This window comes from Triturus cristatus, chromosome 6, assembly GCF_964204655.1.
Source record: "Triturus cristatus chromosome 6, aTriCri1.1, whole genome shotgun sequence".
NCBI lineage: Eukaryota > Metazoa > Chordata > Amphibia > Caudata > Salamandridae > Triturus > Triturus cristatus.
The window spans coordinates 1,006,401,682-1,006,426,328 of record NC_140589.1 but is presented as its reverse complement, the minus strand read 5'-3'; the positions used below and the strand labels follow the sequence as shown (position 1 = coordinate 1,006,426,328).

Genomic DNA, 24,647 nt, shown 5'->3' with positions numbered 1-24,647 from the left:
AGTTAATAGCCCTATTTTCCAGATGGGAATGGCTTGGGCTTTAGGCCCTCAAAGGCATGTTGAGAGGGAGACATGAACAGGTGGTAGAACAAAGGACAGCCTTTGCATTACCTATTTTGACTTAGAGTTGCTAAATAGGGCTAAAAGAATCGGCTTCCATTTATTCACAGGGTTCTAGTACACTCTGAGGTACCAGCCCCAGCAGGTAGAAAACCAATTTGTGGCCCTGAGAGAAAGGAGAGACCCTATCTAAATACAAGAATGGTTTATATGGAGACAGAGCCTTTATGATGGAAAAAAAGGGCTAGTCATTTTGGATTGAAGGCCCCTGTGAATTGTTACAGTAAAGCACAGAGTATGTCTTGCAAAAACAGGTGGGCATTGGGTGAGAAAGTAGACAGGATTGGGTAGGAAACATTCTCCAATCACTGGCTAGTGCACAGGATAAGACTGATGCCTCACCACTTTCTCCTCAGAACATACCTGGATGCGGCAAGACTACTCTTGGAAAAGAAGGCTCTGGTGGAAGGAAGAAGGCTCAAGGACTCCTCACTCCAGTTAGCATTCAGCGATTAGCACTGCTCTCCAAGCTCCAGCTGCCAGCCTTGCCCCACTGAAGAATTTTGAGAACCAAAAAGTGACAATGTCCAAAGGTATAATCTTGGACCACATTCGAAGTGGCAAATCTATCCCAGCAGTGAAACAACCTTGACAGCTACACAATCCAGCTTTGTCTCGGATGAACCTTTTGTTGTCAAAGCAAACACTTTAGCAGAAGCTTGACAATGACATATGACTTTCAGAATGTCATGCTGGCTTTAGCCCTGGAACTTGCCCCTCTGGGAGACTTTGAACTCATAACAGAGAGTAAGTCAGAAAGAAAAAATATTTTTGCTTATTAAATTGTTCTCTCAGGGGAATTGACGGTTGTCTGTTTTATATCTACCAGGGTTGGAACAGAGCTTCCCTGGAGCCTAACCTGGGTGTGCTTATTATGGTAGTAAGGACATCTTTTCTAAAGTAATAATTTGCTTTTGGAAATTATGTGTTTCAGTTCTACCAGTGTTTCTGGACTATGATCAGAGAGGTCAGTGCACCAATCATTATGTCACTCGTGTTCTGCATTACTGACCTAGATACCAGAAAATAGGCTCCTCAGGATCTCCATAGATCTTTTTAACTCACCTATGTTTATCAGTCTCAGTTCTGTATGCAATGTTTTTGATACCGACCCATCACCCTTGTTTCCAACTGTGGTGTTCACATTATTGCCTATTAAATGGGTCTCAGACAAGTCTAAAGGCATCTTCAGGTAATACATCTGCAAGCACAATTGTTATATCTATTTTATTTTTAAATGGGAAAATTGATATAGGGCAAGTAGCTAGTTTGTTACACAATAATGTCCTAGTGATGCTAGATCTCACAGCTAGGGGGGTAGAGAGAAGTGTTTTTGTCTCTCAAGTAAATTAACAATTAGTAGTGACAAGACAAAAATTCTAGAGACACTTGGGATAGTGCATAAAAATCTAACATGTGTTTATTGCAAAAATAAGCACGGCAAAAGTCGACCAACCTCGTTGGGGTTCTATTTGCATAACTTGTTTCCGCATCTGCACCTGCATCCGTCTCCTCTTGCTTTCCTAGTCCTTTCTTACTTGTGTTGTATGCATGCATGACTTTAGCAGGCCAACAGGCTACTATAGAGTAATGAGTAAAGGCGTAACTGCCTAATTGAATTACACAGGATGGGGGGTGACTCCCTCCCAAAATAAGGGAAAGGCGAAAGGCAAGATTGCCCTCCTGCACACTTTGCATGTTCCCCACCAGTCTGTAATACACAGCCTGGTGGGGAACATGTGCAGGCCTATAGACCCCATCTGAGCACCAAATTACAGCCCTCAGGCCAATCACAATGCTGCATTGCAGCTTTGTGATTGGTTTAGGGAAGCCTGTGTGCTTCCTGTACTCATCAGGATGCAACAATGGAGTAGAGATGTTGGTAGCCGTGAGGAGGTCAGTGTTTTTTAATGCCCTTTTCCCCCTGACCCACCTGCCCCACCACCCCTGTTCCCTGCCAACCATAATTTCAGCACCTTGCACTGCAGTCTATGGAAGTTACTTTCATTGTTTAAATGAATTGGCTTGCAACAGTACAATGCTAGCAACGTTCACCATGCAGCACTGCAATTAATTGGAGAACTAGAAAAACACCAAATTGGGATTTAAATTTCATGATAGAAAGGACCTTTGGTCTACTGAAGAGTAGGTTCCACTGTCTACATAAAAGTGTAGGTGCATTGCAGTACAGGGCAGATACATGTTGAAAAATTGTGGCCACTTGTGCCATGTTGCACAACATTGCAACTTCAAGAGGCATACCCGTCGGATCTTACGGACAGTGAATCTGATATAGATGATGAGCCAGGTCAACATCAACAAGCAGCAAACAGTTCAAGGGCAGCAGACGGAAAAGAGCAAAGTAAAGAAATAAGGCAGAATTTATTTTAAGGTGGGTAATAATGAGACAATACACTACATGGTTTCATTGATATTGTGATTTATTCAAACCAGAACTCAGGTAGTGTAAATGCACATGTAACTAGCAAAATATGTGCATTATGAAAGTAATATTGCAAATAGAAAACATTGCCTTGTTAGTTGGCCAACTGAATGCCAGTGGTTACCTCACCTAATGGCAGCTACCGGCCAGTATCCAGAATTCCATTCCCAGCCAAAGTTTTTGAAAAACTGCTTAATAACCAATTGACAGAATTTATAGCATCTAAAAACTTTTTAGGCCAATCACAATATGGTTTCAGGGAAGCGCATGAACCAGAAACTGCATTGGTTATGGCAGCAGAGGAATTTAGGAGTATATTAGACGCAGGAGGGAAGGCCGCCTAGATTCTATTGGATCTCTCTGTGGCCTTCGACAATGTGAACTACGAGATACTCTGTGCTCGTCTAGCAGAATTGGGGCTTCAAGACTCTGCGCTCACGTTGATGTAATCTTTTCTAAGAGACAGATCCTTCTCGGTCCAAGTGGGAGATTTCACATCCAAATCCTTTAAATCCCCTTGGGGAGTGCCTCAGGGCTCCTCCCTGAGCCCCACGCTTTTTAATGTTTATGTTGCTCCGCTGGCAGAGATGATCAGGCAGTTTTGGTTTCTTCCAGTATCGCATGCTGATGACACCCAAATAGTGGTGTCAGTTGCAGGCAATATGGAGGAAGCAGCTGAGCGATTCAATGACTGCTTGACACAGGTAGATCATTGGATGCAGCTAAACTGCCTGAAGTTGAAGGGTGACAAAACCGAGGTTATGCTGTTGGGATCAAAGACAGACTTTTGGTCTCCCAATTGGTGGCTGGCCAGTTTGGGCGACTGCCCAAAACCTGTGGGCAAGGTTAAAAATCTGGGAGTCTCATTTGATAACAAACTGACTTTTGACGCCCAGATAAATAACCTCTCTTCAACCATCTGTTATATTTGAAAGATGATTAGAAGAGTTTTCTCATTCATTCCTCTCGATTCACGCAAAACATTGGTCATGGCATTGGCCCTGTCCAGACTGGATTATGACAACACCTTGTATGCAGGGATCCAAGTCCAACATCTCCCAAAACTCCAACGTCTACCGAATGCTGCTGCAAGGCTGGTCCTCGACATTCCCAGAGCTGAGCCAGTTGGACATAGATTGAGAGCCCTCCATTGCCTACCCATGGAAAAAAGGATTATGTTAAAATCACTGTGCCTGGCATATGAAGCCCTGCATGGGTCAGAACCACAGTTCTTGAGAACACACCTGAAATGGTATGTGCCGACCAGAAGTTTGAGATCAGCCCACATAAAACGTCTACAAGTCCCTAGGTTTAAGCAGGTGAGGTGGTGAGGAATAAGCTTTTTGTTGCAACTGCCAAAAACTGGAATCTTCTACCGATCGCGATAAAAAGCAGCCCTTCACTTTCCATTTTAGAAAAGCCGTAAAACGTGGCTTTTGACCTGTTAAGGCACCACACTACTCTTGCCAGGAATCCTCTGTGCATCGGAGTCAATTCCAAGATGCCTTTGGGCAATCACGCACTTTATACATTTCTAATCAAATCATTTCTGGGCGCAATACCACACAATCTTCTGCAACCATGCACTCCCGTAGCCCAGTCTGCATGCTCTGTCACATCCCTTGTTGAGGCATCTGAGGCAGAAGTATTTCGTGAACTGCGCCTCCTGCATTTGGTTACTGGTGCTATGATGCTACTGAGGCTCGAGGCCTCACTATTCCCTCCACCCAGTACAATACCCAGTACATTAGTACCACCAACTGTGGCAGTTTGCAAATGCTCAACAGCATTGGTGACCTGTATCAATCCTCTGGCCACATCACCACAACAATGTGTCATTTCTACCTGCATGCCCAACGCCCGACAAGACCGGAGGGCTGTTGTATTACTCAACCGATTGAAGGCCCTGGTGTAGCCATCGAGGTGGCCTAGTAATTGATGGTGCCTTTTGTGTTGTCACACAGGATCTTCCTGTATTACACTGCATAGTTCCTTGATGGCTTGTGTCATGTGACTTAAGTTCTCTACTGTTTACCTCTATCCTTCCACCGCTGCTGTAGTGAGCAGTGGGAATGCGAAAAGCTGTGTATGCATTGAACACATGTGTTTACATTGCAGGTTCTGCACCTTCAGCATTGCATTCTCTATCCCACCATAGACAGATAGTCTATCACCTTTTCCGGCTTGCATTTGTGCCCTTACCCCACACCTCCTAATGTGGATATTCTTGCGCCGCCTGTGGACTTGGGCTCCTATGGTGGGTGATTTCTTAGGCTGTGTTGTGGGAAGATCAGGTTGGCTGTCCTCTTCCTTTTCAAACTCAGGTAGTGGTGCCACTGTGGTCCTGTGTCTTGTGGGTGCAGGTGTGGTGGGTGATGGGTCCACTGTGTAGTCATCTCCAGACTCTGCCTGAGTCACCAGAGGTTCATGGGCTTCACATTCATCTGACTCCTGCGCCAGTGTATCTGTGAGGTGAAACAGTACTATTTCAGTTTGAGATTTTGACATTTATATCACATTGTGCATTATTTTTTGTCTAATAAAGTTATTTAGCAACACAAGACGTGTATGTGTATCACTTGCTTCTTACACTTAAATGCACCTATGCTGTTTTGATTTTCCTCCTTGCCTTTCCTATTAGAGCTTCTGGCTCATAATCCCTTGATGCATTGGTGTGTGGCAAGTAAAATGTGGCCTGGAGTAATATTTGCTCCTCTAAGGCTGATCTCACTAAAGTGGTATTTTGTTACATTTAACATGGGTTTGGTCATCTGCATGCATCTTAGCTTGGGCAGAACTGGCCAATGCAGAGGGGTCAATCTATATCACTCAATCGATGGCTTCAGGATATAGTGTAGACTTCACCAGGTCCTCTAAGGGTATAGAGGCAGTTTGTGTGGATGGGACTCATCCAGTCTTTCTTGCCTCTGCAAGCCTTGCAGCAACCTTATCTTTGGACCGACTTTGCAGGTTGTACCACCACTTATGTAGATCCGCAAAGGAGTGCTGTGTGACCCACACTGCACTTATTTTGGTTTGGATGCCCAGCCATAGTTTTCTTTTTTCACACTCTGGGACATGGAGTGACTGTTTCTCAAACAATTTCTCATGACTCTTCACCACTTCCTCAATTAGCACTTCCAACTCTTTCTCGCTAAACTTTAGCTATCTTTTGCGCAGTGCTGGCTCCTTCTCAGTGTTTTTTACCCCATGCTGGTTTTCTTGCTCAGGTTCTGCTGTCCAAATGGGCTCCCTAGTAATATGCAATGGCAGTCTTCCTCCTCTCACTCAGTAGACTGGTAACAGCATGGAAACCTCACTTTCTGGTTGTGAGGTCATCATGCTGTACCAAAATGCTAGATTCGCTAATTGTGATTCCCAAAATAGCGAAGTCGCAATTTTAGGAATCGCATTTAGGTAATCTGTATTTGCGAATTAGATTTTTATCGATTCACAAAATTATTCATATTTCTATATACATTCGGCTTTGCGATTCCCAAATAGCAATTTGTTAAATATTGATATTTGGTAATTTCAAATTTGGAGTTTGATCCATGTGACCACAGATCTTTTTCTATGGCAGCCAATAAGAGTGGCTAGTTACAAAGCAAATGTTCCCCTTGGTTCTCATAATCCTAACTCCCAGATATTTAATGGAGTTTCTTAGCTCACTAAAAGGGAAAAAGGGAATTAACTAATTAAGAATCAAGATTAAATATATATGCTGACTGAGGATAACATGTCTCACATCGTGCTGGAGACTCACCCCTTTCCCTGTAAGCGAAAACAGTAACAAAGCAAACAAAAGATAAAAGGAATAATGTGAAGTAGGAGATACCTCCAGGGAGTAGCCGCACGCTCTATAAATATGCTCTAACCTCCATTAATGGGTTATCAAATGACCTGTAGGGTTTGCATACAAGCACTAAAGATGTCCTCTACTCGGCCAACTAGGGAGCAAGGAAAGCACTATGCAGCACACACCCAGACCCAGTACCCAGACCAAACATGTCTCATCAGGTCTGTCCAGCTTACCGGAAAGGTTTTTTTGAGTGGCCCCCCCCTGCCCAGCTGGGGTCAAACTTTCCCACCAAAAAGCATCAATTTACCCCAGTAGTAAGTGAGCCGGAAAGTATCTCCTTATATCGGGCCTTAAATTAACACGCAATCTGTCACTATTCTTCTACAGGTGTTTATTCCTCTAATCCACAAGTCCTAAGGTGATGATCGTTCCAACCCCCCCCCCCCAGCCTGACCAAATTGACCTTCAGCCCCCAGGAGGCCCCAAACAGCTGGAGACAATTTTCCAAATCTAAATCATCCCTTCAAATTTTGTGGGTTTAAAGAAAGGCCGAAGGGTTATGTTGATCTGTGCTTGATGCCATCATAACAAAGTTTCTTAACCCATTCCGTGCTCATGACGGAACCACTCCGTCATGAGCCACGGGCGCCGTGTGCTCATGACGGAGTGGTTCCGTCATGCTGCGGCTGTTGGCGGCCGCTCCGCCCACGCGGCGCTAATTCCCCGCCTGTGCGGGCGATTAGCGCAGTGGGCAGAAGTCGTGACGGAACCACTCCGTCATGAGCACAACTCGCCTGTGACTCATGACGGAGTGGTTCCGTCACGAGCACGGCGGCACCGCAACTGCCCCCAAACCCCCCCAGCGCCGCGGCGGAATTCCTGCCGCAGCGAAGGGGTTAAAGACTGATCTGAATTCAGCTCAGCATTTAAGTAGTTATTTGGGCAACAACCTTATAGATCGTGTAGTGAAAGTCTTGAAAGTAACCACTTCCAGCTTCCCTGTCCCTTCTCAAGACTTCCTCATTTTCGGAGAAATAATTAAATTTGACACGCACATCTTTAGATCTCTATTGCTGTCTTTGTTTTCTGGGGCCACCAGGGTGCACCTTGTTAAGTGGAATTTCTAGGTGATCATAGCCCAGAATACAGGACAGCATTCCAACAATGATTGCACCTCCTCCTCAACGCTCAGTCTGGTCTCCATGTCAAGAATACCCTGCCCACGGAGTTGACATCAGAGCATAGCTCTGTGATTCTGGCCTCCAGGTAGGAGCACAGGTCTGCGAGGCTTTTATCAAGATCCTACCAGAGTTCTTTCCAGAGCTCATCACGGAAAGGGTGGAGCCTCTCCAGGAGGTTTGTCATGGCCATATTGCGCAGAGGGGAAGGAGTGCACAAGGCCCTGAGACTGTAAGTGACAACCAATTTTGGCCAGTGCTGATCAGGACAGGCCAGACAGCCACCAGAGACACATTTCTTCTTGGGGGCATCGGGGGGAGTCACCCCTCAGTTCATCATTGACCAACTTCACAGTGCCCAAAGAGGCCTACTCTCTTAAATGCCTTATTATAAAGTTGTGCACTGGCAAATAATTCAAACGTGAGGTCAAAGTCCTACGGATGTGAACTGCGTTGAACCCAGTGCTGTCCTTTACTTACTACATTAGGTCATCTGGGGGAGAGCATTGTTAGAGAGCGGCACACCAATGCAACAATAATGCAACTGAGGACCCCCCATCGCCATGAACGAACACATAGTCCGAGCTCCCATGAACGCTAGAGGCCCCTTATGCTGGGGAGCTGTCCTGGCTCCACAGACTCCTTTATCGTGGGGGGCTCACCATTCCCCAACGGCTTTATCCACCAACGCATTCACACATGGCTATGCCCTTAGCTGCTCGGGTCACCCAGTCAACACTCAGGGCCAGATTTAGATTTCGGCGTTCGGGTTACTCCATCACAATGGTGACAGATATCCCATCCACCAAAATATATATCCCATACGATATTATGGGATTTATATTTCATCAGGCGGGATATCCGTCACTATTGTGATGGAGTAACCCATCCATTGAAATCTGAATTAGTCCCTAAGTCTCCACTGAGATACTGACAGTCAGGCCTCTCACATTCTCACTGCCACAGCTGACCCCCAGGTCACCACCAGGGCTAAGGAGCCCACCATCCCAGTTGCCGCCATCTTTCTCCTTTTCCATGATCCAGCACCGACAGCCACCCTTGTGGCCTTCCTCACAGCTAGGCTGTAAAATGTCCCAGGGAGAATAATTTTCTTGAGCACCAATATGAGCCGCACTGGAGTCCCGGCATGCTCTGTGCCCGGCACTGGACAGTGGACTCCAAGGTAGGCCTGGATGGAACTCGTGGAATTTTACTTAGTGGAATCACACTGAGTTGCTTAAAAACCTTGCAAAATTCTGCAGAGATTTGTCAATGGGTGGAAATTGCATGTTGCTCTACTTGCGCTCCAATTTTAGCAACTGTAGCACATTTTGTGCTAAAGATCAGTGCAAATGGCACCGTGCTATTTTCGAGTTAAGTTTTCTGCCCCTCAAGTAGAAAGTCTACTTGGGAAACAGCCCGCTGACTGTGACCACTCTTGTTGGAAGTACTGCTAGTGACCGGAAATTGTGATAGGGGATGCTAAATCTCACTCGCACTTGCCAGCTCGCATTCAGTGTTCCCATTTTCATCTCATTGCTTAAAAGTGGAAAAAATTCCACAATGTGAAGGTTGGCGAATTTTGTTGTGAAATCTGTGTTACAAGAGTAATGTGGAGTCGCACAAATTCCCCAATTCAGCTTGTGGAATTAAAATTCCACCTGGGCCTACTCAGAGGCCATCCGCTATATCCTCAGTGTCTGGCTGCTTCATGTGGCATCCATCCTAGGCCTGGCAACCGATCTCTGCTGAGTTGTCAATTTATGTGACAAGGTTCAAAGGCTCATGACCCCACAGGCAGGACCACTGCCAGCCCCGCAACGTCCGGTGCCTCCTAGGGCTTAGGATGGGCCAAAAACCCCTGAGCCAGGCAGGAGCACCAGTAGAGTATATTCAGTCCCTCCACCAACTAGGCTTCACCCATCCCCCATTCAGATCAAATATTGTGAGGAGAAATGCCCATGTGCAATGAATTTTGCTCAGTACGGTATGTATTGTTAGATTGTTTACTGGCCTGACCAATTTGTGGTAACTATTTGAAAAGTATATTTTTCAAATATGATGTTCATATTTGCTCAGATTTTTTACCGTTCATTGGCCAGGCGGGAACATTAGATACTACAGTAGACCTTGGCTATATTTTATGGTCATGAGAACTATGATGACCGGTTCTGAAATTTACCTTTGTTCATGCTTATTAATTTGTTTCTACATTGACAGAGATTTCTACCTGTATTGTATTAGCAAAAAAACAGATTTTATTAAAGAACAAATTAAGCCTTTAATCACCATGGTTGCTTATGTCTTGCCCCTCATGGTCTTTCATGGAACAACTTTATGAAGAATTTTAGGGCTGCAAAAACAAGAAGAAGCAATTGAATTCACCTGGAATTAGAGACAGCTCACTGATAGACTTAAATACCAGGGGGCCATATTTATCAAGGGGTTGCATCTCTTTTGCACCATGCAACGTAGTACAAAAGCAACATAACCCTTAAAATTAGATTTTAGGCCCCCTTACGTAGCATGATAAATGAGTGCATTATGTTATTCTGACCCCAGGGAGTCATTCCATGGGTGGTGCATGGATGTTTCCATGTAAAACCAATGGATTTTGAAGCATTCCCAGATGTACTATAAGTATAAGTGGCAGAGCTGGGAATGTGCCAAAATGGCTATGCCTACCCAGGTGAGGCGTAACAAGGAGAACTATTTCTCTTCATTTTTACCTCTTTTTATGTGTGCTGCATTCTGCAAGTGGAAAATGCTTCAGTGGATATGATGATAAATATGGCCCCAGGTTCTTAACTGGTGGGATTGCTGATGGGCTGTTGCTTGTAATTGGCAGTCAGACTACAGCGGCAAGAGCTCCAGTTCTCATGGTTAGCACGATCTTATTGTACTCAGCAAATATGAAACAATGTCTGCGCTGTGACCAAAAATTCTTGAGAATTCCATTTAGAGTTAACCATACTATTATTTTTAGAGAACCCATGCTCCAAACTTTATTGGATATTTTATTTTTGCCTCCATTTTGACATTAAAAACACATTTTTAATGTTTGACAGCCGCTACACTGTCTGGTATGAACTCAAGCTGCACTAACAATGATGTAGATATGAATGGTGATTTTGATGCATTTATTTACTGCCAGGAATATGAGAGACTCACTGCACCAGTTGCTGCAATGCCTAGCTTCTGCAGGCCATTATCAGTTTGAGTAGCCCTCATTTATCATCTTGTCAATTACTCTTCAAGTATGGTTGCTGTTACCTGGAGGTGGTCTTAAGGTAGTAGCGGCTTTCATATCGGGCAGTAGGACACAATAAAACTCCACACACACATGTTCATCTCACCCTCATTTGGTTTTTGCAGGCTGGTTCGCAAAGTTGGCTCAAGTACATTAGAACACTATAAATGAACAAAAGATTTCATTATACAAGGTCAGATTATTTTGTTTTTTCTAAGACACAGGAAGGTTAAGTGATTTACCCAGATTCACTGGATGATGAGTCCATGCCAGGATTCTAACCAGATTCCCCAGTTCCATTATCAGGAGCTCTGGCCATTAGGCTACTTTCATCCACCCGTGTCATTCAGCATCGCCATCTCATTCCCTGATCACAGCAGTTTATTCCGTTTTCAGAGTTCGTCTTCCACAACCTTTCTGCCATGTTCTTTCCCTAGTCTTAGGCCTTATAGTTTTCACTGGACCCTTAGCTTTTTAAGGTGCAACATGCAGCGTTCCACTAGCCTCCAAGACCAGGAATAGGCTGATGTAGAGTCACTGGTACATACGGTGCACACCATGCACTTCAACAGCAATAATTATCTCTCTATCCTTGATCCTTGTCCCAGTCATTACATTGGGGGTGATCCCATCTATAAGACAGGAAAAACACAGTTGAATTCTGCAAATGAAAGCCCCACCCAACCTCCCAGCTGCTATAAAATGGTTAGCATTCCTAGTCCTCCTGTTTATTTATCCAGTCTTAAGGAAGAGAAACAGGACTCTGATGTTTGGAATAAACGGATTAGTGTTAGGAAGGTATTTCATGGCCACTGGGCTTGTGGGGAATCCTCCCTGCTGCAAAGGAGAACTGTGAATCATCGTGGAGATGGTGGGCCCATAGATTTCATAACTTTCCAAACTGAGCAGTGGTGTAGTAAAGTCATCTTTCTTCCAGGTCTCCTCTGGATGGTGGACTAGGCATGACCCATGCATGTGCAAATGTTTGTTTACGCAGAGCGAGAAGAGGCACACCTCTTCTGTAGTATTTCCTTTAAGATGGCTATCAGCTTAAACAATCTGTGGCATAGTGTATGATTGCTCATCTATCTCAAAGGTATATTTATCACTGGATTTGTGTGGTAGAATGAGAAGATATTGTTACAATGAGCAAGCATTCTTTTAAAAGAAAGCACAGCTCTCCTTCGTAGTCGACGTCTCCGATATCTACACATAACCCTGGGAATTCCTCCCCCTTGCTTAAGAGACAGATAAAAGGCTGAGAGCAGGAGGAGAGAATCAGAAGGACTGTGTGACAAACATTGGCTGCATTTGGCAAAGACTATCCAAAATCAGCTGTGGCTATGCTGACTGCATCAGGCATTTAATCTGAAAGTGATGATTATTTTCCAGCTTCAGAACATAAGGGAAAGTAAATCTTTGAGAAAAAGCTGCGGGTCATTTTGAACCATGTGAGGGAAAACATCAGTATTGTTCCAGCAGAGAAATCATCCACCTCCTAAGATTCTGTTCAATAATAGTTTCAGAAACCCCTGAATTCAGGATTACCTATTCATCAGTTCATGTTAGAGGTGATAAGACAAGAATGAAAAGGCGCTGAGAAAATTGCTGTGAGAAATTTGGCTGCTGGTTGAGGACGGTGTGAGCCCTTCTCAAGCAACAGCCACAATCCATGACAGGGCAAGCCATAAAAAGTCACTAAAGTAACCTGTTCTTAACCCTCTGGTAGTTTGGCACAAAAGCAGTCAGGCTTAACTGAGAGGCATTTGTAAAGTATTTATGTAGCACTTACAGTGCAATAAAGTGAAAACACAACAAAAGAAAAATCCAACACCAATTTAGAAACAGAGTAAAATCTAGTCAAGTATTTGACACCAAAGCACAGAAATCCAATCTGTAGAACTGGAGATTTATAATTTCAGAGATTTGAAGTAAGTATAGTGCCTAAAACCACAGAATGCCACTTGCGGTTAGATGGTCAAGTGAGAATGGGTGAAAGTCACAAATTCAGACTGACCGCAATGGAGCATGGCCTGTATACAGGGGCCTGGTTAGTCTCACTAAAATGTTACCTTCTATAATCTTTCTGCAGGCACAATAATCTAGTATGAAGTCCTTTGTGTGTGAGCTGAGGCAGTGTCTTAAACGTGCAAATGTGACAGGTGAGCTCTCCACCCCTCTCACCAAGTCAGGGTGGCCCATCCTACAAACAATCAGACCCTTTATTGTGTGGCTGTCTGTGGGGAATACACAAATGCTAACTGACAACTACACCTAGTCATGTGACCTAGGAACACACTGCAGGCACCGAATGGTTAGGACAAGAAAATTACCACTTTCTTAAAGTGATGTACAAGGGGGTTGGACTCCTAAACAGCTAGAATGGGCCACTAATCATTTTGTACACAAAAGAGATCTAGCTGTATTATTTAACTAACTTTTTTTTTAGAATCAAGGACAAGAAAAATAATTAATCTTGACCCGTGAATTTAAACACAAACCTTTCATTATCATTTCAGCACATGTGATAGACTTTAAATGTATCATAAAAAGTGACCGCTTAAACATTTAACAAGTACATGATTTAACCCTAAAGCCCTGGACAAGACTGCTCAATACACAAAAATAGAAAAAATGTATCATTATACATGAAAAACAAACATTTTTGTGCTTTAAAGAAACATATTAGTGCATTAATGACATGTACAGAGGTATCCACGACTTTCAATTTCCTTCTTGTCAGCCTCTATTAACTAATGTCTTTTGGGGGGTTCCAAAGCTGATTGGTTATAATGGAATCAGTAAAAGTTGCTTGAGATTGCCCACTGGGCACTTAATATGATTTAAAGGCGCTCCCCAAGGGTATCCATGGACGCTTTTCAAACCTCTTATGATTCTAGAGTTCTCCTCAGGACCTTCACAGGCTGAGATCTGTGGAATAGCAATATATAAACAATATATACGGTGTATTAGATGATCGACTTCTGACTCCTTTTAATTCAAATCTTACACCCTGCAACTATACTTGAGCAAGTATCCAATGTCTCCTGAACTTGCATTCTGTTATGAAATTAATTAGATTATCTTTCAAACGAGCAGCTTCGAGATTTATTTGACTGCGACTCAGCATGTGTGAAAACAAACATTTTTTGACAATGAAGCTTACTGGAAAAATATTTTATGTGCACACTTTTGATTTTGCAACAAAGTTTGCTGGAAAGAATTAAACTTGAGCAGGGTGATTTCAATATTGTACTGAAAGTTCGTCACAGTCATTTGTCTCAAATAAAATGTATGTATCAGGTGCTCCAGTACTTATATGTACCCTGTAACATAATTGCCGGGAGTCCAACTTTTTATTCCGCTCTTTATAAATACAATTCTGGATTGAAATCCATCCTTCCAGGCAGGATGCACTGAAGGTGAAACATTGTAGCTCTATTTCCTGGGAGAGTCTCTAATTGATCAGCTTTTACTCTACCGTGAAAAAGTGTTGCAAAAAGCGAGTAGAAAGAAAGCAGCTACAGTTAAACTCTAAATGCGCACTGACAAAGACTACCGGTTGCCTTCGAATTACAGATGCATTGCTTGGAGAGAAAAATCAATGAAACTGCAAAAATGTAGATATTAAAGAGAATTTAGGGGCATATCAGCAAGGGCCTGCGATAATTATCGCTCAGCGCTTTTAGCATGAGGATAATTATCGCAGGCTAACGCTAGATTCTATCGCGCAGATAGCGGGCTATCAGCAACGCTTATCTCCCAAGCGATAGGAATCCATGCGTTAGCTGGAAAACAGTGTGGTTATCACTGGAAATCCAGCGATAATCGCACTGCGACCAGCGATACCTTGCTGATAGGGCAGGGTGGTTTTAGCCATCTAATCCACCTCCCATTGGATTACATGGCTAAATCAGATTACAAGCAGGCGTAAGGAAAGTAGCGATAACTGTGGTTAGGGCTACTTTTCTTATCGCTCTGCTTGTTTGCGTGCAGCTTGATAGTTGGAGAAATGTCGCTTAGCGACATTTCTCCCGTTATTTTGGCACGGAATGCCCACTTTGCATCTCATTAGAAATTCTAAGCTGGGCGTTGTTGTAAGGGGCGCTAAATCAGCAAAACAGTCTTTGCTGATAAGAGGAGGAAATTATCGCCGCTTTTCGGCCGACAACGTCCGCAAGCGGTGATAATTTTTCATCGCCGCCTTGTAGATATGCCCCGTACTTGTTTGCAGTATGTTACGGAAATGCAGGGCAGCAATCCAGGCACTCACCAGAGTTAAGACCAAACTGGTTGCTTATCGAGTGTAGTATTTATTCAAGCCATTGTAATGGAGCACAGCATAGGCAACCCCTTGCATGCTGATACGTATAGCAAAGTTGATAGACTGAATTCAAGGTAGGGCAATTGTTTGTTGGAAGGTTCTAAATCTACAACATCTGTGATTTACTGAATGGACAATTCAATGTTATGTATAGTCGGTTTAGCTTCAACATTTCGTTGAGGCCGTAAAATACTGTATTGAACTTCAGAATTGAGTATGCTTCTTCTTGCATTAAATTTACTTCGAAATCACCACCTCTTGAATTTGGCTTGATTACATTCAGGATTGTCCATTTAAATCATTCTCAGTGTGTCCTTTGCTGATAAAGTACCTCTGATAGTTTTGCCCTTATGCTCGATTTATGCTGGATTATCCGTTGCTTGATTTCCTGGTTGGTTTTGCCAATGTATATTTTGTCACACGGGCAGATGATCACATACATAACATTTTTAGTTCTGCAGTCAAAAATTCCACGTTTCCATTGAATCTGGCCTCTCTCAAAGACAGACCCTTTATTGTCTGGCTACAGTAGAGGTGGTGTTGTGTGACTCCTAGACCTTTGGGCTAATATTCCATGTATGCGTATGTAAGCGGGTATGTAGCAAGTGTCTAGTAGTCAGATTCCTAATGTTGTGAAATTGTAACAGAATGGACCAGTGAGATGCATTTTGCATGACGTGATGGAGAGAAGATACAGCCTTTCTAGACTCTGCAAGTGTATTGACTGTATCCCTGTGGATGGAGGGCCATAAATAAAGTGAGGGAGGACAGAGAAAAGGCTACCTATAGAAATTCTGAGGTCCATGTTAGCAAAGAACTGCTTATTATTTTTTCTTAAGTGATGAAATAGGGTAAATGGTAAGATCAGAGGTTTATGTTATTGAAGGTGAGAACGTTTCTAAGCACAGCTGCTCTGATAACTGCTCAGAAAGGCTAATGACAGTCAGGTGCTGAGATCTCACACTTCATTGTGTCCTTGTTTTGAAAACACCTACATGGTGCAAGCACAATTCCTACTGCTGTGAGAGCCACCACCTAGCACACAGGCTGTGTCCCAGTTACAGGCCAAAAATTACATTGAAGGAGAATCACTCTGAATTCAAATCAGTACTGAAACTCAGCAGTAGATCTACATCGTCTATCAGGAAAATGACTATGAAAGTGGAACTGTGAAATTATCCATCCCTAGTTCACTAGAATGGAGGTACACAATATCTCTGTTTATTCGGTGTCTTATTTCTTGCAATATTTGAATAATGTCAATGAATAAAATACCTATGTGAAGTTTCTTTTCTTTTGTATTCTTGATGCCTATATGTCTTTCTCTGATTTACTGAGGGAATATATTCTCATTTCGATTATATTCTGTTCAATTTAGTATAGTCCCATTCCTTCGCTTTTGGTTCCTTGACATAATAATTCCTCTGATGGCCTGACAGAGTAGTGGGCTTCGGAGGAAGGACCTTATATCGTCCACCCTATTTAGGGTAAATCCTGGCTGTTCGGAATAGGAACAAAATAATGACCCTTCACCCTAGGAGGAAACTGCAGTGTGGGGGCATTTTTTTTGTCTTTGAAAAACAAACTCCTGCTTTGGGAGTTTGTTTTTGATACACAAAAAGCTATGTAATGTTTGCTGTCATGCCTATTAATTAAAGCGAGTGTGCATTGCCAAGCAGGTGTTAAGTGTTAAACACGTTTGCCTTGCCTGCAGAATCCTATAGTGAGGAAGTAAACAACTTTCACCTTACAGTGTCAACACCTAATTTTGGTATGTGACCTGAGCCACAACAAGAATTATACTTTCAGCAAATAGTGACTAATGTGGGGCTCATGCATTGACCCTCATTAGATATAGTATGTGCTAAATTCAGGGAGCTTTTGAAGGCAGCTAAATCTGTCTTCATGTAGATGTTAAAAAAGTTCACTCTCTCAACCAGTTGGAAGTGTCTTCAAAAACTTTACTTTTCAGGAGTTTGTTTATAAAAACATTTATTTTTATTTTTATTTGCAATGGAGGAATAAATTACTTTTATAAAAGTAGAAAAAAATAGACAATATTGGCTTTACATTATGATGTGTGTATTGCACAAATAATCAAATCAATGATAACAATATATCGAACAATGTAAACACCTCTGTAGAAAATGTCTTCAAAGCATTTAATTTGTTTTTACTAATCTCGATCCTAGCAGCAAGCAGACTTTCTCTGACTCTTACCCTGATTATTTTCTTCTACCTTTCCGAAAATGTAGATACATATTGCAATTTCATTGCTGCATTTTGATAGATCCTGCAATTAGCATAGCAATATAAATCAATTTCGCTTCATAATGAGATGTGTCATTAGCATGTGAAGCATAGCCCAATAGTGCAATCTTGGAGCGTCATAGAATATGATAAAAAATGTCAGATTCTCAAAAAACAAAGACCTCTTTACTGGCTCTGAACGATAAAACAAACGTTTTTGTTGATTTAGGGCCTGATTGCAAGTTTGGCTGGGTTGGAGAGGGCTGCGATGCCACCCCTCCACTCCCACACTGCCAAACTCCACCGCCTAACAGATTAGGAGTTTTCTTGTGGTCTGGTGGGCAGTCTTTTGGTGGTCCCACGGTGATGCTGAGCTAAGGCTCAGATGTGAGCCTTAGCAAGGCAGCGCTGCAGGAGCGACAAAACCTGTTCCTGCACTGCCTGTACAGGAACAGGGGGTGCATGCACATAGGGGAGCACACCATGTGCCCCCTCGCATGCATACCCTGGTCTTGAGGCAACAGACTGCCCTGTAGGGTCCCCTTTGTTTCCTCACATCCACTCTTTTCATGGCAGACTCCCCGCCATGAAAACTGTGGCAGTGAGAAACTCGTAATATATGTTTGGCAGTGCCAGAGGGGCACCACCAGCATATTGCGAGCCTCTGACCGCCATGCCACCGCTGAACAATCATGGACCCTTGGTGGTTGTAGAGCTCCAATGGCGGTCCGACCACCAAACACATAATAAGGCGGTCGGACTGCCAGTGCAGCAGTTGCTGCACCGCCACCGTGGATTTGGGAGTCCATCTGACCTCCAAACTCATAATTAGGACCTTGACATTTTCGAGACACTGCCCCCATTGAATCTGATTGAGTGTGTTAAGCAGGAGCTTAGTGTAGTAACACATCTGGGATTAATTCTGATTCTTAAATCTAATACAATGAGATGCAAAAGCAGAAAATAGTACATCGTCATGTTGGGCAAGGCTAGACTGCCTTCAGATCTGGATAAATATAAAATATAAAGAGCATAGTGAAACTCTTGGAGCCTTATTTCCACAGAACAATTGTGAAAGCATTCCCAGGATTTTTAAAAAAATGTATTGCATGAGATGCATGGAGCAGTCATAAAAACAAAAATAAATAGCTGCAGAACTTACATTTTAATTAATGCGACTTATCCTAAGATAGTTAGGGGTAGAGTAGTTCAGCAATGAAGCAGGGATGCTATTGAGTAAGTTTATAGAATTTAATTCATTTAGATCAGATAGAGTTGATGAGACTATTCCTAAATAAAGCATTGGGAATATGATTATGTGCCTTGCATATTGCTTCTGGAAGAATTTTGGAGAAAATATTAAAAATCAGATTATCTGTTCATTTGAATAATTTATACACCCTGAGTTCTCGAAAACTGCTGAAAACGTTCAGTGCATTATTTACATTGGACTTTTCAGGTTTAAGATATAAAATCACATTGTCTGTGTAGACTTTCAATATTAACATTTTATCCAATGGGCAAAATTGTTTTTATCATTATGAAGAGCTATATCAGAGAACTATAAAAAAAAAGCAAATATGACGGGAAGCATGTCCCATGCAATAGTAAAAGCCAAGAGCATCAACATTCCAATGTTTGTTCACATCAGCTGTGAACAAAGGCCACAAGGTGCTCAAGGGGATTTCAACCCCCTCGAGCTCTGTGAGGCCTTTGTTTCACAAATTAGAATATTCTGTCTTCTAGGGCCGGAAAGTTCTAATAGCCTTAGAGCCCTTTGACGCGGCTCTACCGGGCATTAAAAGCCCCCTCCCTTGTTAAAGAACCTTGACTTCGGCTTGTGCCTTTAACACTGGAGTGGGCCTTTAATGACGGGTAGAGCCCGCTACGGGAGGCTCTAAGGCTATATTAGAAATTTGTAACGTTGAGAGCCTTATTGAATGTTGAGAGCCTTATTGAAGACAATGAAGTAGTTCTGGGCTTATAATGGCTTCTATAAGCCTTCTTCTCCAACATTCCAATGCATGTCTTTCTGTTTCTTCCTTTTTAATTTAGAACAATCTACTCCTAGTGGGTGGAATGTTCTAATAGCCTTATAGCCCTTCTGCCTCAGGCTGTACCTGTTGTTAAAGGCCCTCATTGTATAACTCTGTTTCAGGGTCTTTAACCTCCAGTATAGCCCTTCGGCTCGTGCCTTTAACACTGGAGCAGGCCTTTAATGGTCGGTAGCCCCAGCTACGAGGGGCTCTAAGGCTATATTAGAAAATTTAAATGTTGAGGGCTCCATTGAAGACAGTGGAGTAGTTCCTGGCTTATAATAGGTGCTATAAGCCTTTTGCACCAACATTCCAATGTTTGTCTTTCTGTTTCTCGCTTTTGATTTATAATAATCTACCCTTAGTGGGTTGAATGTAATAATAGCCTTATCACCCTTCTGCCTTGGGCTATAACTGGGCCCTCACCCTCGTTATATACCTCTGATTCAGGGTCTTTAACAACGAGTAAAGCCCTCGGAAGGAGGCTATATTAAAAGGAGGAACGTGTCCACATCTTTCAATACAGGGATAGTGGTAAACATTTTAAAACTAGGGCCTTTGGAAAACATAAAGAATGAGGACTGGCCCACTATGTTACATAGCATGCTTGACCAACCTGCATTATTTTAAAAGAAAGTGCATTTGCCATGCTTTTAGGAGCGTTTTGACTAATAAACCCCACTACCCCAACAGGAAACTTGTCTAGTCTGTTGGTAGGCAGAATTCCAAACTCTGTTTCTTCATCTGTGGAGAAGTGTAGCTCACTGGTTAGAAGAGGCATACCCTGAAGCAGAGATCAGACCCGGGACCTGGGTTCGATTCCTGACGCGGCAGGGTCCAGAGCCCAATCGTCCACGGACTCGATAATTCTCGCTTCGGTGCCCACTCTAAGCACGAGTTCACACTATGCAGCTCTGGGCAACAAGCCTGCTTAATCTCCACAACGGCCCCCCGCGGCGGGATGCCTGGCTTTCACCTTGGGGATGCCCAGTACGGGTTATCTTACAGGGAAAAACCAGGACGGGTTCCCAATGCAAGCGCCAAGATGCCCGTAGGGTGATAGCTGCGCTCTATAAGTACATCAATCAATCAATCTTCATCTGTGTTTTTGCAAATTCCGGTTCTGTAGAGAGCATTGCAGGTTGAAAGCAGCTGGTGGTTACAGAGTTGCACCAAGGGGAAAGAGGCAGGTTACAAGCACCTTTCTATCTGCTTGTAAAAGATTGATCACTAGAAGGCATTTTATAGTTGCTCCGTGATATAAAATTGGACGTGCAATGGCTTAGACATCTGTTAGCCTGAGAAAACTATGTTGCATACGTAGAAAGTACTTCAAGCTATGTTTCTCTCATCTTCATGACAGAAAGTACTACTACCCAGAACAGTGGTGGTACTGAATTCATTGACTTCAACTCAAAAGGATGAAAGTCGTCATCAGCAGAATTGAAACATATGACCCCAGGTTGCATACAAATATCTGTCCTGTTGCTCATCTCTCTGAGATTTCTTACTGATACAGTGTCGAGAAAACATATCCTACCAAGAGAAAAGGCCATATATTATGGGCATTTATCCAGGCAGCATTCAGCCCAGTCAACTAGATAAAAATATATATAGATCTGACAAACTTTCCATTGTGTTCTTGTTTGCTGCTTTTTGGGATTAGGACTCTACATAAATGAGGTATTGAAGCTCAGTGGTTTAAACATGCTCTGCTGAAGTTGGTTTGAATTCTGAAGAATACAAGATAAATTCCTCACTCTTTCTTATATTAAATGCATGAGTATTTGTTTATCTGGGGTAATAATTGAGTAAAGATTGCCCCCGGTAAATTGTATGGTCAAATGAACTGTTTAAATATTCAGTTTTTGTTAATACTGTAAAATCCTATTCTCAATAAAAGTTGATTTTTTTGATTCCTGATGGAATTCTTTTCTTTGTTGTGTTCTCTTATCCTGTAATACTGTTCACATAATTGACATATGTCCATAATGAGGTTATTTGGGGGGGCCTTCTCACCTCTTCAGGGTCAGAATACAGTCACCAAAAGATAAATATTGGACAACAGATTCTGCAGACAGTTTGGTCCTCAAAAGCTGCCTCCGGGTCCTTGTCAATGCTTATCCAAACAGTCAATCATTTGAGGGGTGACTTTCTCTACCCTACTACTCCTCCAATCGCTGTTCTTGCAAGCGTCTGAGTACAGTTTTATTTCCATTTACATAACCTGAAGCATGAAAAAGAGGGACATAGCAAGGTCATGCTCAAGACCCATTTCCTATATTTGCATTGGAAGGAACCGGCCCACTTAAAGCACCAAGCCAGACCTTGTCCATGAAGTAGATGTCAGTAAAAACACCATATGAGCTTATACAGGTGGAAAAATATTGTAGGATGTACCATTAAGCACTAACATTGTTTCCTTCTGTTTTTTAGGCTTTGTGGATTTAACACTCCATGATCAGGTACATCTGTTGGAATGCGCCTGGTTGGAGATACTAATGGTTGGCTTAGTTTGGAGATCAGTGGAACATACCGGGAAACTCTCTTTTGCCCCTAATCTTCTCATGGACAGGTTTGTGACTATAATACTACTCAATAAACTGCCATTTAACATTCTTCAGATTTATTCATTTGATAGATATGTAGCAAGACTGATTGCTGATGAACATACACAAAGTTAAGGGTATTCATTTATTTATATTGTGACCGTGTGAAAAAACATCTTTACCTATCAATTTTCTATAGTAGGTCAGTTAGTCATATTGTTGTTTAATGTGATCCCTTCATATTACACTTAAAAGAGGAGAGGTTCACTGCAAAAATGTGTATGTTTCTGGACCTGGAGAATCTGAATAGATAATACAATCTAAGAATATTTAATCAGCCTGAATAGATTAGAGGTAGAGGGATTTCTACGATGGTTCTTAAAAACAAACAGTTTCATTCTAAAGTTTCTGATTTTAAAAAGAAATTGCTAAATTTGAATGATTTACCTCAAATAACAATATACATTAAGTGAAGTTGCAGAATCTTCACTATGAATATAATTTACAACTTTTCAAAAGAGCTGGTTTACAAATATCAAATTTTATTTCACCTCAAATCTGGGAAACTACTAGCTAACTATTGTTTTAATAAAAATAATAAAACTTAAATACATTCCTTGTGGGGGAACAATGGAAGTTATCACTGTTTATTTTCAAATATTATCAACGACTTTCAAGAATTGTATTCCACATTGTATAGTATACTGGATGTAATTGGCACCAGTGAAATAGGTTAGATTTTGAAGTCTTGTAAACTACCTGTGATATCTCAGGTCTAATAATCGTGGCCAAGAATCTCCTGTAACTGTTGATTACATTTTTACTGCTATCAGTTCTCTGAAGCTGAAGAAGTTTCCTACTTCCAATGTAATACTCCAGAAATGTATAAAGTTGCTCTTACATATTTTGTACCATATGTCTTCAAATAATTTATATTTACTGCATTCAGTAATACAGGTGTAGTATGTGTTTAATTTACAGAAGCTCTCACAACAGTACTACTTAAAGCAGATAAGTAACCCTATTTAATTATCAAGAGTTTCACTAACAAATGGAGACTGTGTAAAATGAATTCAAATATTTTAGTTACTAGAGTAACAAAAGTACTAAGCAATATCATTCATACAGACAAAACTGAATTCATGAAAGGTAGACTCTCCATTAAAAATACTAGACTGATTTTCAATGTACTGGAATCTATATTCTCCCATCACTAACCCTGTGGTACACTTACACTCAATGCTGAGAAAGCATTTGATAACGTTCAATGGCAATTTTTATTTCAAGATATGGCAGCCCTTCATGTTGGTGATATTTTTATGAATGGTTTCATCTTTCTTTTGTCAACCACCCACCGATCTCTTTATAAATGGTTCTGCTTCAATATTTGCAGGATTATTTATGGGCATGACAAGGATGTCCAACATCTCCTCTTCCTTTGTTGCTAGCCATTGAAAATGTTCTATGTGTAATTAGGTGTTTTGAAGAGAATAAATTCACATGCATTAGAGATTTTGTCCTTAAAATGGCTGCTTACCATGATGGTGTCATTTTATTCATTAGTAGTCCTTTTATTACTATTTCTATTTTTCTATGATTAATAAATGATTACGATAAAGTTTCTGGAGACACTGTAAATAAAACAGAGATGTTTCCCATAATTGTTTACTGTACAACAAAATATGTTGATTTATTTTAATATTACATGATGAAAGAAACATTAAAAATATATTATTTCCAAACTTTTTTAAAGATACTATTACCCTCAAATGTGATCATCAACTTGAAAAATATTAAAAAGACAAATTGTCATCTTTACATGTGAGTTGGTAAGGAAAAATGTACCCTGTTAAAATGGTTATTGCTCCACAAATACTGTATATATCTATAATTTCTTTACAGTTAACAGTTACTTTCTCCAGAAGTCTGAATATCATTATTTATAAGTTTATTTGAACAGTACATCTCTAAGGATGGGGTATAATAAGCTTAAAGTCTGTGTAAAATCAGTGGTGGGGTAGGTTTTCATAAGTACCTTAAGACCCTTACAATTAACCAAGGTTCACTATGGTTTCAAAGAATTCATATTTTACAATCTCCTAAATGAGCATGAATCAAACAAAATGTGGTCACACTATTCCCATTACTATCTTTATCATATAGCAATACATTTATAAAATCATAACCCATTATCAAATCAACAAAAGTAGTGCCTCTTCAATTTAAATCTTAATATGACTTGACTTCTACTGCTTCTAAAATATTATTTCATGGTATAATCCCTTGATGATTATATTAGATTTTGGAAATCTTGAATAAATGGTGGAATAATTTACATACATGATATATGCAAATGTAATGTCATTTCACATTTTCGCAGTTTCAGCATACAGTTTCTGTATGTAATTCTATCTGAAGTGGATTGTCAAATGCTTAACATGGTGCAAACATTTCACAATTAGATTTGTGTTTATATATGTTTAAACATATATAATGTAACTGAACAGACAACTTCTAAATATAATTCACAATACAAAAAGAACAATTGTACCCATTATCAATTTTTTTGAATGAGGAACTTTCATTATCAATACCTCTGAAAGATTAGCAGAAAATGTGGCTATTTAATATTTTGGGATAGCTTCCTTTTACTTTATATCAAACAAACTTGTTTCATTTAGTCAGTTGTTTGTGG

At 41.4% G+C, this 24,647-nt stretch overlaps 1 protein-coding gene across 1 annotated transcript in view; it reads left to right on the top strand.

The window, feature by feature from the left end:
* The window catches only part of ESR1 (estrogen receptor 1), a 1,483,571-nt gene that overhangs the window by 1,132,218 nt on the left and 326,706 nt on the right, over positions 1-24,647 (top strand). The window contains exon 5 of the mRNA XM_085609317.1: positions 21,840-21,978. Within this exon, the coding sequence (XP_085465443.1) occupies positions 21,840-21,978 (139 nt within the window). The remainder of the gene's footprint in view (positions 1-21,839; positions 21,979-24,647) is intronic.